This window comes from Oryctolagus cuniculus, chromosome 21 (assembly GCF_051225735.1).
Source record: "Oryctolagus cuniculus isolate XC-2025 breed Fujian yellow rabbit chromosome 21, ASM5122573v1, whole genome shotgun sequence".
Taxonomy (NCBI): domain Eukaryota; kingdom Metazoa; phylum Chordata; class Mammalia; order Lagomorpha; family Leporidae; genus Oryctolagus; species Oryctolagus cuniculus.
Genome location: NC_142887.1, coordinates 24388297 through 24403692, shown reverse-complemented (window position 1 = coordinate 24403692; position 15396 = coordinate 24388297). Strand labels below are relative to the sequence as shown.

The window sequence follows — 15396 nt, the reverse complement described above, 5'->3', positions numbered from 1 at the left end:
GGCAGGCGATGCAGTTCCATTGTACAGATGAACAGGTTGAGGCTGCTGAAGTTAAACTGCCCCGGGTCCTCGGCAGAGCCGCTGGTGGCCCCCGGGCCCTTCAGCGCTGGGCCCCTGCGACCTGCGCTTGTTCCCCTGTGCTCTCTTACTGCCGTGCGTCCTGGGGGAGGGTGGGCAGGCAGGGTGCTGGCCGGGGAAGGGAGGAAGACCGATTAGAAGTCAGAATGCTTGGAACAGCTCTCCAGGGCCAGTGACGCACCTGCCTGCAGGAACTCAATGAGCCACGTGCGTGTGGTGTGTGTGTGTGTGTGTGTGCGTGTGTGTGTGTGTCTGTGAGATCCAGACGGCCGTCCCCGAGCCTCCAGGGTGCTTCTGGGGGTTGCCGGATATGGTGCTGTCCCATCCGTAAAGGTATTTAGCGTGTAGGAGCTCATAGCCTGGAGAAGGGATCCAGAGCTCCGGGAGGTCACCTGCACCGCCTGAGTCCCTGGGAGGCATGGCCAGTGCCGGGTGCTCCTCCGGGCACCAGTGGGTATCACTCTGTCCCACGTGGGTGCCACCCGGTCCAGTCACGGGGACTGACACCTTCTGTAATCACTGAGTTGTCGGCCGTGAACCCCTTTGGGCATCAGGAGCCAGGAGGAGGACTTGAACCCAGGTGCTCTGACGGGGGACACAGGTGCCTTCACCGCTTCCCCACCACTGGGTTACATGCTGGCCCTAAAGAGGACTTTATATTCCCAGCACAGAAAAGTGATAGATGGTGAGATGCACAGGCAAAGTAACCCTGATCTGATTACTCTGCATCACACACGGATGGAGCTGTCACTCTGTACCCCACAAACACATATGGTGAACATCAGTGAGAAGAAGCAGCCATTGAGCCCATTTCACAGATAGGGAAACTGAGGCTCGAGGTGGACTTGACGCTGCGGAGGGTCTGGGAGAGAGGCAGGTTCATGCCCATGTCAGCTGACGGCTCACCTGGGCTCTGTGCACCTGCCTGTGCCTCCCTCGTCCACTGCCGCTCAGCTGAGAAGAAGAACCTCTTTCTGCTTTCCCCTGGGGCCCTGCACCCATGTCTATGGCCAAGGTCACTCCTGCCCCCAGCGCACACCACGGTCCTGACCTGAGCTAAAAATTCAAGATCACGTACGTGCCAGTGTGGGAGGCCAGCATGGACAGAAGGCGTGCTGCTTCTGTAATAGTTTTTTTTAATTATTTTAATATTTTCTTTATTTATTTGAAAGGCAGAGTAGAGAGAGAGAGAATTCTTTTCATCCATGGTTCGCTTCCCTAATAGCTGCATCGACTGGGCTTGGGCCAGATTGAAGCCAGGAGCTTCCCCCAAGTCTCCCACATGGGTGCAGGACCCCAAGCACTTGAGCCATCCTCTGTTGCTTTCCCGGGAGTATTAGCGGGGAGCTAGATTGGAAGTGGAGCAGCTGGGACTCGAACCGGTGTCCGTATGGGATGCTGGTATTGTAGGCGGCGGCTTTACCCGCTACGCCACAGCACCGGCCCCTGTAATGTTTTTTTTTTTTTTTTTTTTTTTTTTTTTTTTTTTTTTTTTTTGACAGGCAGAGTAGACAGTGAGAGAGAGAGAGACAGAGAGGTCTTCCTTTGCCGTTGGTTCACCCTCCAATGGCTGCCGCGGCCAGTGCACCGCGCTGATCCGATGGCAGGAGCCAGGTGCTTCTCCTGGTCTCCCATGGGGTGCAGGGCCCAAGCACTTGGGCCATCCTCCACTGCACTCCCTGGCCACAGCAGAGAGCTGGCCTGGAAGAGGGGCAACCGGGACAGAATCCGGTGCCCCGACCGGGACTAGAACCCAGTGTGCCGGCGCCACAAGGTGGAGGATTAGCCTATTGAGCTGCGGCGCTGGCCCACCTGTAATGGTTTTTTAACTCCCCCTTTCATTTACTTATTTTAGAGTACATGATGTTGTTACGGAACAGATGTACACGGTTAGTAAATTCCAGGCACTGCACTGCCCTGAAAAGCATTTTCATTTTCCGCGGACACATTCACAGACCCCCAGAGTCGTGCGCCATCCCGAGCTGCTCCGTGGGACCAACAGTTCCCACGCCCCGAGAACGGCCTCAGGCTTCACGTCCAGAAGGCAGACTCCGAACCCAGCAGGATGGATATTTACAGACACAGTGCAGGAAAAAAACCAAAACACGTCAGCAGTTTTGTCCAGTGCTTTCTCTCCAGCATAAGACAGACGCTGCAGAGAGGGGAGTCGCCGATTGTCTCTGGGTCCCAGAAAGGGGACTTTGAGCCAAAAACCACAAACACAGTGTGTTTGCCACAGCCTTCCAGCGGTCCCGAGGTCAGTCCGCGGCAACTAGGCATGCGCACAAGTTTCGAATCCTCACTGGCTGACTTTGGTCATCCGTGGTGGCACCTAGCTCCTTGCTGTCTGTGGCGTTCCTGGGGTGGTTCATTTATGAGAAAACTGGCAGGGAAGAGAGAGATTATGTGGCTGGTGCTGCGGCTGGTGAAGCCATTGCCTGTGACACCGGCATTCTATGTGGACACTGGTTTGAATCCTGACTGCTCCATTTCCGATCCAGCTCTCTGCCTGGGGAAGCAGTAGAAGATGGGGTTGAAGTGCTTGGGCCCCTGCACCTGCGTGGGAGACCCAGGTGAAGCACCTGGCTCTTGGCTTTGACCTGGCCCAGCCTCAGCTGTTTGGGCCATCTGGGGAGAGAACCAGCAGATGGAAGATCTCTGTTTCTCTCTCTATATATATAACTCTGCATTTCAAATCAGTACATTAAAAAAAAAGCTATATCATACCGAAGCCAAAGCAAGGTAGCAGGGAAGCAGGGGTGCAGGTTACCGTGGCATAGGAAGGCCCTGGCCCTCGGGTGGCCACACCTTGCTCCCAAATACGCCACTGGGCTTTTCTGCACGTTCCTCCCCTGGCTCGTGCTTGCTGTGGGCAGAGGGAGATGTTTCCAGCTCCCTGCCCCTGAGAGCCGTCGCCTGGGTGTCAGCAGGGGCCGGCAGGGGTTTGTTGATCAGAGGCCCCGGGCCACCTTCAGGGGCCTAGGAATTTGGATGGGCACCTCCTCTGACGCCCCCCACCCCCCGCCCCGGTGTGGACGCAGGCACCAGGTCACGGTAGTGGTGGCAGCACCTGGGCCACCTGCAGCAGCTACACGTCTTTTTATAGCATGTTTCAGTTCCTCACTCAGTCTCATCTCTGCGTGAGCGTTTGGGCAGTCACCCACCGGGCGCCGGAGCTGATGTACGGCCTGCATAGGAGGAGCATGCATGTTACCCGGCGCCGGGGCTGCCTGGCCAGCCATCCGCAGACTCCGTGCTCCAGGCCAGCGGGTAGCACTCTTGGGCTTGTTCTCTGGCCTCGGACAGCTTCGAGACAGGAGCCTGTGTGTGTGTGTGCGTGCGCGTGCGAGGTGCAGGAAGCCCCGGCCCTGCAAGGTCACCTGGCTGTTTCCTGTTTGTGACCTTCACCGGGCGGAGTCCCCCGTGCGTTGCTGCACAGGAAGCCCAGAGCAGGGGCTGCGGCAGGGGCTGGGGCACAGCAGGGAGTCCCTGCCCAGAACAGCAGCCGCACTGGGCGCAGCTTCCCCATCTGTGACCGGAGCTCTGGCATCAGATGGACTTGGAGTCCAGCTCGGGCCCAGGCACTTCCGAACTGGGTGGCCGCTGACTTCGAAGCACTTCACTTCTCCAAGCCTCAGTGTTCCCGTTCTGTAAAATGGAGCTAATACTTGCACCCAGCCTCCTAAAAGCTGCATAGAACCGCCGTGCCCACGCCGCTTTGCTTTCTGGCATGCCCCATTTTTCTCATATTCACTGAAGCTGACCCCCTGGGTCTTCTCCCCTTTGGCTCTCTTGAGCTGAGCCTCAGAACTAAAATCCCCACGTTTGCGTTTTGCAGGTTTGCTCAGGTTGCCCTGGGAGCCTGGGATCCGCTTAGCATCGTCCCATACGGCAGGGCAGGAGGTGGGCGGGCAGTGACCCCCAGGACACATCTCACTCACCCTGCCTGTCTTTGCAAATAGTCTTCCTGGCACCCAGCCATGTCTGTGCACGTCTGTGTTGTCTGTGGCCACTTCTGCCCTACCACAGGCATGTTGAGTGCTCGCAGCAAAGACCACTGGCCCACGGAACCAGAGACGGAAGCTTTTGCCATCCCCGATAAAGACGGTAGAACAGGCTCTAGAGAGTTTGGGGCACGGGTACAGGAAAAGAAGTCACCGCAGGCCCCATACTGCCCGGCCACGTGTCCCTTATCTTCTGTTCCTCCCACTCATCCTCCACGTGCGTCGATGACCACAATCAGAGGATTAAGCACGTTCATTTTTTTTTTTTGCATATTGTCTTTTTTTTTAATATTTTTGTTTTTTTATTTGAGAGATAGAGTTACAGACAGCAAGAGGGAGAGACAGAAAAAGGTCTTCCAGCTGCTGGTTCACTTCCAAAATGGCCACAGAGCTGAGCCAATCCAAAGCCAGGAGCTTCTTCCGGGTCTCCCACGTGGGTGCAGGGGCCCAAGGACTTAGGCCATCTTCTATTGCTTTCCCAGGCCACAGCAGAGAGGTGGATCGGAAGTGGAGCACCTGAGACACCAACCAGCGTCCATATGGGATGCCGGCGCTGCAGGCAGGGGCTTCTTCCACTACGCCACAGCGCCAGCCCCAGCACACTGTCTTAATGAAAGTCCCAAAATTCCTCATGATGCCTTTTGCTCCAGGTGTCATTCCCATTTCTCAGAGACGAACACTGAGGCTTTGGAGAGCTACCCCAGATGGACCCAGGATGTCTGACCTTGGATTGGGAGGGGGGGCAGGACGTGACTGCTGGCCTCATCGCTCCTCACCCCCAGCTGAACTGAGCCTCGGCGGGGAGTGGGGGAGGGCTGGGACCGCATGTGGGGACCCTGATCTGATGTAGGGAAAGATCTATGAAGCAGGGCAGGGAGCCGCCCCTGACCCAGTTCGGGTGCTGTTGTGCTCAGAGTCCTGGGCTCACTCTCCCTCCGTCTCGTGCCCTGGGAGTCTGGCTGGCTTTCCCTGATGTGGCTCAAAGGGTGCTATTTGCTTCCCAGGGGACCTGCATGAGAGAGGGCTGTGGGCTCCCTAGCTCTGCACGGGGCACGCAGGGCATGGCGGGCGGGTAGTGGCGGCCATGGCAATGGAATGTTTGGGAGGTGGTTCCCACGGAGCGGGAGTGCTGGGCCTCCCTCCAAGGCCGCCACGTGGTGCCGCGACCTGCTTCCTTAGCCGGCTTTGTGTGCTCCACCACCCAACCCCCTCCCCCGTCCACTTTTTTCCCTGGGAACCTCCTGATCTGCTAAGCGCAGAGAAATGAGGATTTTACAGTGCGGATGAGTTTGAGCCTGGACCAGCGTGGCTTCAGTGTCATTGTCACCTCCTGCTCTGACCCCCATGGAAGGCCTGCACCTGCCTCTGTGAGCATTTATCCCCGGAGTCCTGGCACGCGCTGGTGTCCTTGTCCCCTGCCGAGGTGTCAGCTCCACGATGGAACCCAGCAGCTTAAGCAGTGCCCAGCACATAGTAGGTGCTCAGGAAACCTTTGTGGGATGAATGACTCTGGATCTAGGGGAGCTCTTCTCCCTTTGCCTCCTCTCTCCCCTCCCCTCCCCTCCCCTCCCCTCCCCTCCACTCCCCTCCTCCCCTCCCCTCCCCTCCCCTCCTCTACTCTCCCCTCCCAGCAGCCTTCAGGTAGCTTATGAGTGAGGGAAGAGGGAGCCCAGCCCCCTCTCCTGGTGACCCATTTTCTGGGTCATGTGACGCTGTGCCAAGAAAGGCGTCTTGGGACAGAGCCACATTTGCCAACTGGCTTCTACCAATGACGTCATCTCTCACTTACCAAAGAGGGCTGAGAATGCCCAGCTCGCCCGGTCCTGCTGAAAACGAGGGCCGGTACCTAAGGCGGTGGCAGTACTTGCCACTGGCCATCCACCGACACGGCCGACCCACCTCCTCCCCCGGCTCCTGCGAGGTGCTGCTTGGCTCTCCCAGCCCCGGTTCCAGTGCCCAGTCGCCACGTGGGAGCCTCCTAGTGGGGATTGTCATTATCCCCATTTTACAGGTGAGAAGATTGAGGCTCGGAGAGACTCTGTCACTCCCCGAGCTCACAGAGCTGGTGCAGGTGCCGTGTGGGTTTGGACCGAAGCAGTCTGGGCACATACGATGCCTGGCACATAGCTCAACAACTACAAGTCACTCTAAATTAGTTCGTCATAGAGAAGGGCAGCCCAGTCTGTCGGAAGAGGGGAGAGAGAGAGAGAGAGAGAGAGCGAGCGAGCTTCCATCGCCGGTTCACTCTCCCGGTGCCTCCAACAGCCAGGGTTGGGCCAGAGCCTTGTGGGTGCATTAGCAGGGAGATGGATTGGAAGTGGAGCAGCTGAGACTTGAACCGGTGCCCATATGGGATGCCGGCATCACAAACTGTGACTTAACCCGCTGTGCCACAGTGCCGGCCCCTTGGCTGTGGTCTCTGTCTGCCCCTGGGTCCGGCTGATGTGGTGGCCGCGTTGCTGGGTGCTACAGTTGCACTCACCCTGCTCCTGCGTGGCCCTTTCTCATCCGTGAAGTGGACACCGTGGCACCTGCTGCTGCTCCTGGGGGTTGGTGTGAGAGCGAAACCAGGCGAGGCCTGGGAAGTCCTTGGTTTGATGTGAAGGAAACAGTGGTGCTTAATAAATTCTAGCTGCTATTCCTTGTAAGAGAAAGAGGACTGTTAACCCGCACTCAGCCTCTCGTTTGTGCCGGAAGTCCGTGCTCAGTTGTAGAACTCTAGAGCAGTGGGTGGCAACCTGCAGTGAGTGTGCAGGTCTCGGATGCTGTGGCGCAGGTGTGGCTGCCGCAGTACATCCTCCTCCTCCTCCTCCTCCTCCTCCTCCTCCTCCTCCTCCTCCCTTCCCCACTTCCCCCTGCAAAATGTCCAGTCTTCCCTTGGTGTCTACTGAGGACAGATCCCAGGGTCCCCAAATCTGTGGCTGCCAGCTTCTCCCTGGGGCACGTGGCGTGGGGTCTGCACTGATGGCGTCCACACGCAGCCTTCCGGTAGCTCCAGAGCGCGTGTCACCCCTCGTGCGAAGTCCCTCCGATGGTCGTTGTTGGACTGTGGGGTCTTGGGAGTCCTGGCAGGAAGGACAAGGCACACGTGTTTTTCCAATGCTTCTCTCTCCAAGGCCGGGGGAGGCTGCAAGGCTGACCAGACAAACCGTTCCCAGCTCAGGGGCCGTGGTCAGGGCTTGGATGTGGCCCAGGGGCCGGCTGTGGTTCGCCCACCCCTCTCTGGATCTGTGTCTGTACGCAGGGTACCGGGAGGGTAGCCGCAGGCCACCCTTGGCTACCGGGCATGTGCAGTGTGGCCACTGGGGACGGGAAGCTGCTCTTTGCTTTTCATTTAATTGTGCTTAATGTGGACCTAAGGAGCTGTGCATGGCACGCGGCAGTGAGAGACCGAGGAGGACCCTTGCCCAGAAGGGGTCTGTGTTCTCCGGGGCAGGTGGGGGAGGGAGGGGCCAGGCCCCGGGGCCGTGGGAGCTGTGCAGCTGCTGGCCTCTCGGGCCCGCTGGCATCTCAAGGGCCACCCCCAGGGCAGCTGGGCCCAAGCCATGCTGTCCCCCGGATAGCATCGAGGGCCCCCGCGCTAATGGGTTTTCTTTGTTCCGAGGGGGAGGCTTGGACTCAGCAGCTGCCCACGCCCCAGCAGCGCTCCGCCTGAGTGCTCTGTGGTTTTGGGGTGGAGTGGGGGATGTGGGTGCTGGTTGCTATGGTAACACCTGAGGACCGCCCCCCCCCCATCAGGGTCTAAAGGTACTACCCAGGCTGGCATTTGGGGAGTAGATGAAACTGGCGCCCGTAGGAAGGAAGGGAGGACAGAGACAGACAGCAGCTTGCAGCCAGGCTCATGTCCCTCGTGGCACACGTAGCAGTGACAGCCAAGAGTCCTGAGACCTCGCCATAGCCCATTTTACAGATCAGGAAAACTGAGGCTCCGAGGAGCACTCCTCCATGTGAATAGACTTCAAAAAGGTCATGGGAAATGGAATTCAAGGATAAGTTTATTTTGGTGCAAAAAATGTTGAAATATATGCATAGGAGGGAGTGTTCCAGAAGTTCACAAAAAATACATATTATGAAAAAACCACATGAATTTCAAATTGTTTTGCACCAAAAAAATAGACTCCTCTTCTTTCTTTCCTTTTTTTTTTTTTTCAATTTGTTTTTTGAAACAGAGTTACAGACAGAAGATTCAGAGAGAGGTCTTCCATCATCTGCTGGTTCACTCCACAGTTGGCTGCAACGGCCAGGTCTGGGCGAGGCCAGAGCCAGGAGCCAGGAGCTTCTTCTAGGTCTCCCACGTGGGTGCAGGGGCCCAAGGACTTGGGCCATCTTCTGCTGCTTTCCCACATGCATTAGCAGGGAGCTGGATTGGAAGTGGAGGAGCTGGGCTCGAACCCGTGCCTGGATGGGCTGCCGGCACTGCAGGCAGCTGCTTAACCCACTGCGCCACAGCGCCGGCTCCAGCAGGTCACCTTTTAAACCCATTTCCCCAGGAACTTTTTGAAGATCCCTCCTGGAATCAGAAGTTGTCCCAGGGCAGAGCTGCCCTGTGCACGGCCCTCACCTCCTGAAACTGAGAGCAGTGGGTGGAGCCGAGCGCAGACTCAGCCTGCGAGTCTGGGAGTGACGGCCCCTCGTGGGCCTCAGTTGTCCCATCTGTAACAGGGGTAGGTGAGCGTCGGACCACTCTGAAAACAGGACGCAGCCTTGAGATGCATGCACCCCGCTCCCCGCTCCGAGCTGCAAGGAGTTCCTTGGTTCCACGTTAGCGGGGCCCGGGCCGCCAGCCGGGCCCATCGCGGACGTGGCCTCATTCCTGTAGCACAGCGGTTAAGAGCCGGGCAGTGGAGCCGCAGGTCTGGATGGCGAAACTGGTTCTGTCACTTCCTCGGGTCGGTTCCTCCTCTTCCAGTGTGCGTGTATTCCCAGCTATAAAATCCAGAACACCGAGTTTTCCTGTTCCTGGGGTTTAAACGACACAAGGTATTCTCCTACTGGGCATTTGGTCAGTGTTAGGGGGTGGTGGCAGGATGCTGGCCAGCCCCAGAAAGCACCCATATTCATTATAGTCTGGGTACATGGTACCCTTTGGAGTTGTGCAGTGCACAGCCTGATTGACTGTGCCCAGCACTCGCAGGTGGGGACAGGAGTGGAGTGACGCTTTTTGTTGCTTATTGCTGTGGTTAGTTTTCCTGAAGGCCAAGGTCCTGAGGCCAAGAGCAGGTCTCGCTGATCGGAGACTCTAGGGCTCCCTAAGGCAGCTGGGCTTTCACTCAAACTCAGTCCCCTCCTCGCTGTCTGTGAAGGGAGCCGGTTCATTCTCTGTAGGAGCAAGTGAGTTTGAACCCCAGCTGCATCCTCTACCCCCAGGTGTTGCTCTCAGGTGCCCCGGGCACCCTCTCTGCCTCTCTGGGGGCGGGGGCCGGCCCCTCTCTGCTGCTTCCACCCCTGATGCAGCATCTCTCTCGCCTCTGCAGGGCTCTGTTGGCACACGGCCGTGGTGAGCAGGTGCGCAGGCTGGAGCCCAGAGATGCCAGTCCCCAGGGGAGGTAAGTACACCCAGGAGACCCCCGTGGGGTCCCGGCTGCCTGGACCTGAGCCAAGCGCCCCTGGCCAGCTTTCTTTTTGTGCAGCCTGCAGGGGAGAGACGCATGAGCAGAACAGGCTGGGGCCCCCTGGTGTGGACAAAGCAGGCCTGCACTCCCCTTGTGCCGTGGGAACCAACAGTGCCCCTGGTGTTAGGATACAGGAGGCTGAGACCCGGAGCAGCCAGGGCACTCGTCCACCATCACTGTGCAGACTGAGGCCCCAGCTGGAACCCAGGTCCTCTTGCAGCCCACTTGTGCCCATGCTAGCATTTCGGCCGAACTGGCTCAGCGCCTTGCGTAAGAGGCAGGATTGGAACCTAGGGCTCCAAGTTCAAGGTGTTTTCCTCACCACCATCATCACTGCCCGGAGGTCGGGGTACCTCTGGTGCTAGGGCCCAGCAAGGTGTGGGGTGCACGTCACGCTCAGATCCCTGGGCTGGGCCTGGCATGTGCCCTCTGACCCGGGGTGCCAGGAAGCCGCTCCCCATTATGACTTGTGAATGAATTCCCACCTCCTTTCCATCTGCAAAGTCAACCCTGTCCTCAGCCGCCCTGCCCTGCCCGCCTTGGGCTGCTTCCTCCTGGCCGGCCACTCGGGGTCTGCAGCCTGGGGCAGGTGGCTTCCTGTCTCTGAGCCCAGGCCGTGCGTGGGCCATGGTGTGCCGGGAGTGCGCGCTCGGCTCGTGCAGACAGGGCGCACGCAAGGCCTTCGCTCAGCTCAGAATGCTGGTGCGTCCAGGGCAGCACTTGAGATTGACAGCTGAGGTCTCCGCTGGCAGGACTGGGAGTCACGGGGCTGCCGCCGGGGAGACTTTCATGGAGCCCTCGGAGAAGTGGATCGCGGAGCGGCCCCACTCCCGGGGCGGCTGCCTCCCTGCCTGGAGGAGCCCTGGGGTCACTTAGCCCTTGAATCCGGGACACCAGTCAGCCCTCAGCCTTTTTGCTTTTTCCAAACATTTTTGTATTTGAAAGGCAGAGTTACATAGAGAGGTAGAGAGAGAGAGAGAGAGAGAGATCTTTCATCTGCTGGTTCACTCCCCAGTTGGCCACAGTGGCTGGAGCTAGGTAGATCCGAAGCCAGGAGCCAGGAGCTTCTTCCAGGTCTCCCATGCAGGTGCAGGGGCCCAAGGACTTGGGCCATCCTCTGCTGCTTTCCCAAGCCATAGCAGAGAGCTGGATCAGAAGTGGAGCAGCCAGGACTCAAACCAGTGCACATATGGGGTGCTGGGGCTGCAGGCGGCAACTTTACCCGCTACGCCATAGCGCCGGCCCTGAACCCCTGATCTTGTAAGCAGAATGAATCAGGCCTGGGTGTCTATGGCCCCCAGGGAGACTCACACTTTTACCTTGTCAGACGCTTCTCTGAGCCGACAGTGCAGCCCTGCCCACAGCTGAGAAACCGTGGCTGAGACAGGGGAAGTGACTCTCCCAGCGCTGAGGCCAGGAAGTGCTGGGGCCTCCGCAGCTTCCCCCCTGGGGCTGAGTCGGTGTCCGCCCAGCCTGGACGTGCGTCTTCCTCTGGCTGCAGCCCAAGCCTATGGGGGCAGTGCCCCGGCTGCACACCGGGCCCTCTGGCATCTCCCGGACACCGTCACGGCTGAACAGGGACACCGTCTCCCCTCTTGGATCCAGCAAAGGCCACCCACACCACCCCTTTCGGGCTGGGTCCCTTCCTGCCTGGCCGCTTGCTTTCCCAGCAACACCCTGCTGCTCACCTGCCTGGTGCCTACCCATTGTCCCTAAGGCAGCCTCCTACAGGAAGCCTGCCTTCCCCTACGCGTCACCCCCTGTCCCCGTGAGGATGCCTCTTCCCCCAGGTCTTCACTCCACAACCCAGCCACCAGCACACAGCAGGTGCTCATTAAGTGCTGGAATGAATGAAGAAGCAGTGGTCGTGGTAAAAACCACGCAGATTCTGTCCAGTGCTGCTTGTGTGCTGGGGGCCTTTGTCAATACTCTCCTGTAGCACGTTCCTTTCGTGTGCACGGCAGCCCTGTGAAGTTGACATTCTAAGGCCCATTTCACAGATGGAGAAATTGAGCCCGTTGCCCAAGCTCATGCACAGATAGCTCAGGCCTGCACTTAGATTCTGGAAGGGGAGGGGAGGGGCTCCGAGACACAGCCACAGAGAGGCCAGGCAGGGCCTGGGTAGCCTGGGATGTCTGTTCAGTGTGTGGCTCCACACCTTCTGCACAGGGCTCGGGGTGCCTGGGGGAGGAGGGCAGAGCTGTCATTTGAGGGGCACCTGGCTGAGTGGGCCCCTGCTTCCTAAAATGAGCCCTTACCCATAAAGTCGCCGGGGAGAAGTCACCTTCTTAGGAGCACGGGCTCGGGGCCAGGATTCGTGCCCTGAGCCATCCCCAGTGGTCCCAGCACTGCCGGGCCTCCCTGCGACACTGGCTGGAGCCCCCTGCCTGGCCTCCCAGCCCCCACCTGCACCCCTGCAGGCCCCGTCCCTGGGGGCTGCCCACAGAGTGCAGCCAGCTCCTCACTCATCCCTGAGGACCTGCCTGGCCACTGCCCCCGCCCCAGGCCTTCTCCCCCTCCCCCTCCCCTCTCCCCCAGCCCCGGCAGCCTCCCCTTGGTTCCTGCAGGCCACCTCAGGGCTTTCGCGTTCTCTGTTCCCGCTGCACAGGACACAATTCCCACACATCTTCACATGGCTCCTCCTCATCCAGGTCACAGCTTGGAGGCTACCTCCTCCAGGAGGGCTTCCCTGACCACCTCCTCACTCCCCTCACTTCCCCCTGCTCACAGTGGCTGGTTCTTTGAAAGCACCCACCGTGCTCTGTCCTTCTGTCCATACCTCTGTCCCCTGCCAGGACGCGGCCTCCCGAGGTCAGGCTCCAGGCTGTCTGAGCTGCTGTTGAGTTCCCGGCTGGTGCCTGGCCTCTCAGTGCTGAGTCATTACTTTGAGAGGGGACAGTTCTGGAAGATTCCAGGCCAGGACGTGCTGAGCCTTCCCCGCGGGCAGTGGCTCTGCTGCGGCACAGGGCAGTGGATCCCGGTCAGTGCTGGAGCCAGCCGGCGTGGGTCTGACCGCTGGACCCTGGCTTGGCCGCCTCCTGGCCTGCCTGTGCCTCTCCACTGGCCTGATTTTCTAGCACTCGGCTCAGTCAGCCCGGGCGCAGGCCGTAGGTATTGGCCGAGCAGCTGTTACGTCCCAGGCACAGGGCTGGGCTAAGCCGAGCACACGGCGCTGAACAGAATAGGCAGAAACCCCCTCCCTGCTGGGGAGTTCCTGCTGTTGGAGCCTGGCATGCCCGCGGCTTCCTCTTTTCCGCATTTTGATAGTAAACTGTATAATGGTTATAGCATCTCCATTGATCAGACGAGACAACTGAGGCACAGGAACTTTCAAAATTTATTTTTTATAAACAGAGTTACAGGGTGGGGGGTGTGTGGAGAGAGCTTCCATCTTCTGGTTCACTCCCAAAATGGTCGCAATGGCCAGGCCAAAGTCAGGAGCCAGGAGCTTCATCCAGGTCTCCCACATGGGTGCAGGGCCCATGCACTTGGGCCATCTTCCACTGCTTTCCCAGGTGCATTAGCCTGGAGCTGGATCGGAAGTGGAGCAGCCGGGACTCGAACCAGGGCCCATGTGGGATGCCAGAGCTGCAGATGGTGGCTTCACCTGCGCCACAGCATCAGCCCCAGTATTTTACTTATTTTATTAAAAGACAGCTCTTCCATCCTCTGGGACAGGCCAGAGTTCCTGCTGTCTCCCAGGGTGCATGTTAGCGGGAAGTTGGAATCGGGAGCGGAGTCGGGACTTGAACCCAAACACTCCAATATGGGACATGGGCCTCCCAATCAGGGACTTTGCAATCCCCTGTCCCAGGAGGGCGCCACTGAGGGATTGGGAGCTGTCCAAGGTCCCAGCGCTGGCAAGCAGGGAGTAAGGTCAGAACCCCACCTCTGTCTCCAGAGTCTTTTGAGGGGGTGATAATAGCCAGACCACTCCCTGTTACTGCGGGAGGATCCTGTGAGTTAGGGTGGGTCAGGTGGGCTGCGCTCTGTCCCTAAGTGCCTGCAGAGACACCTCTGCCCTTCCTGGGGTCTGTGCTGTGACGGCCCCCGGCCCGCAGGCCTCCCTGATGGCGTGCCTCCCCTCTCTCTCCCCAGACGTGAGCCCGGCAGGCCACCGGCTGACCCATCGTTGAAGCGGGCGCCCAGGCCGGGCCTGCCGCGTCCCCGGCCCAGCATGCGCCTGTCGGTTCGGAGGGCGCTGCTGGCGGTCGGCTGCGCCCTGGCCCTGGTGCTGGCGGTACAGCTGGGACAGCAGGTGCTGGAGTGCCGCGCGGCGCTGGGGGGCCCGCGGAGCGCGCGGCGGGCCATGCGGCCGGAGCAGGAGGAGCTGGTGGTGGTGGGCGCCGACCGCGTGGAGTACCGCTACGGCAAGACCATGCCGCTCATCTTCGTGGGCGGCGTGCCCCGCAGCGGCACCACGCTCATGCGCGCCATGCTGGATGCGCACCCGGAGGTGCGCTGCGGCGAGGAGACCCGCATCATCCCGCGCGTGCTGGCCATGCGCCAGGCCTGGTCCAAGTCGGGCCGGGAGAAGCTGCGGCTGGACGAGGCGGGCGTGACGGACGAGGTGCTGGACGCCGCCATGCAGGCCTTCATCCTGGAGGTGATCGCCAAGCACGGGGAGCCGGCGCGCGTGCTCTGCAACAAGGACCCCTTCACGCTCAAGTCCTCCGTCTACCTGTCGCGCCTCTTCCCCAACTCCAAGTTCCTGCTGATGCTGCGCGACGGCCGGGCCTCGGTGCACTCCATGATCACGCGCAAGGTCACCATCGCCGGCTTCGACCTGAGCAGCTACCGCGACTGCCTCACCAAGTGGAACAAGGCCATCGAGGTGATGTACGCCCAGTGCATGGAGGTGGGCCGCGACAAGTGCCTGCCCGTGTACTATGAGCAGCTGGTGCTGCACCCCAGGCGCTCCCTCAAGCTCATCCTGGACTTCCTGGGCATCGCCTGGAGCGACGCCGTCTTGCACCACGAAGACCTCATCGGCAAGCCCGGCGGTGTCTCCCTGTCCAAGTGAGTGGCGCCCCCCCACTCCCAGCCCCCACCCTGTCTGTCCGGGCACCCTGCTGAGCTGTGTGGCCTCCCCGGAAGTCATGAGGCCCCTGTAAGCCCAGAGGCCTCCTCTGCTGTGGACGGATGGGGGAGGGGAAGACCTGGGAAGGGGACGGGCAAGGGCAGAGCCTTGAGCCGGCTGCCCGGCCCGGCCAGGAAGCGTGAGGACACTGACTGAGCCGCCGCGGCAGGAGCGGTCACTCGCATCTTCCTAAGGGAGTCCCGACCTGTGCAGGTGCCTCGTGGTACAGCAGTGGAGGCGCAGGTGACGGTCAGAGCACAGATTCGGGGACCCGGCTGTCCGGGTTCCCCACTGCCTCGGACCTGGGTGGCCTTGAACATACAACTGCACCCCTCCATGCTTCTGGCCCTGGCTCCATAACTTAGAAGTATCTGAGTGGCCACACGTCAATTCAGCATGGGTGCTATTTTTACTGTTCGTGTCTTAGTGTTGCCTTTTTTTTTTTTTTTAGAAAAAATGATTTATTCGAAAGCAGAGTTACAGAGGTTGGGAGAGAGAGAGAGAGAGGAAGAAGAGAGAGAGAGAGAGATCTTCCATTTGCTGGTTGACTCCCCAAATGGCCACGACAGCCAAGGCTGCCCAAAGCCAGGAGCCAACTTCATCCAGATCTCCCATGAGGGTG

The 15396-nt window shown here is 59.6% G+C and overlaps 1 protein-coding gene across 2 annotated transcripts in view; it reads left to right on the top strand.

Annotated features, from left to right (window-relative positions):
* TPST2 (tyrosylprotein sulfotransferase 2) overlaps positions 1-15396 on the top strand; it is a 48311-nt gene that overhangs the window by 20881 nt on the left and 12034 nt on the right. For both annotated transcript variants that reach the window (XM_051826473.3, XM_089323176.1), the window contains exons 2-3: positions 9557-9628; positions 13793-14713. In XM_051826473.3, the coding sequence (XP_051682433.1) occupies positions 13872-14713 (842 nt within the window). In that variant the 5' untranslated portion in view covers positions 9557-9628; positions 13793-13871. The remainder of the gene's footprint in view (positions 1-9556; positions 9629-13792; positions 14714-15396) is intronic.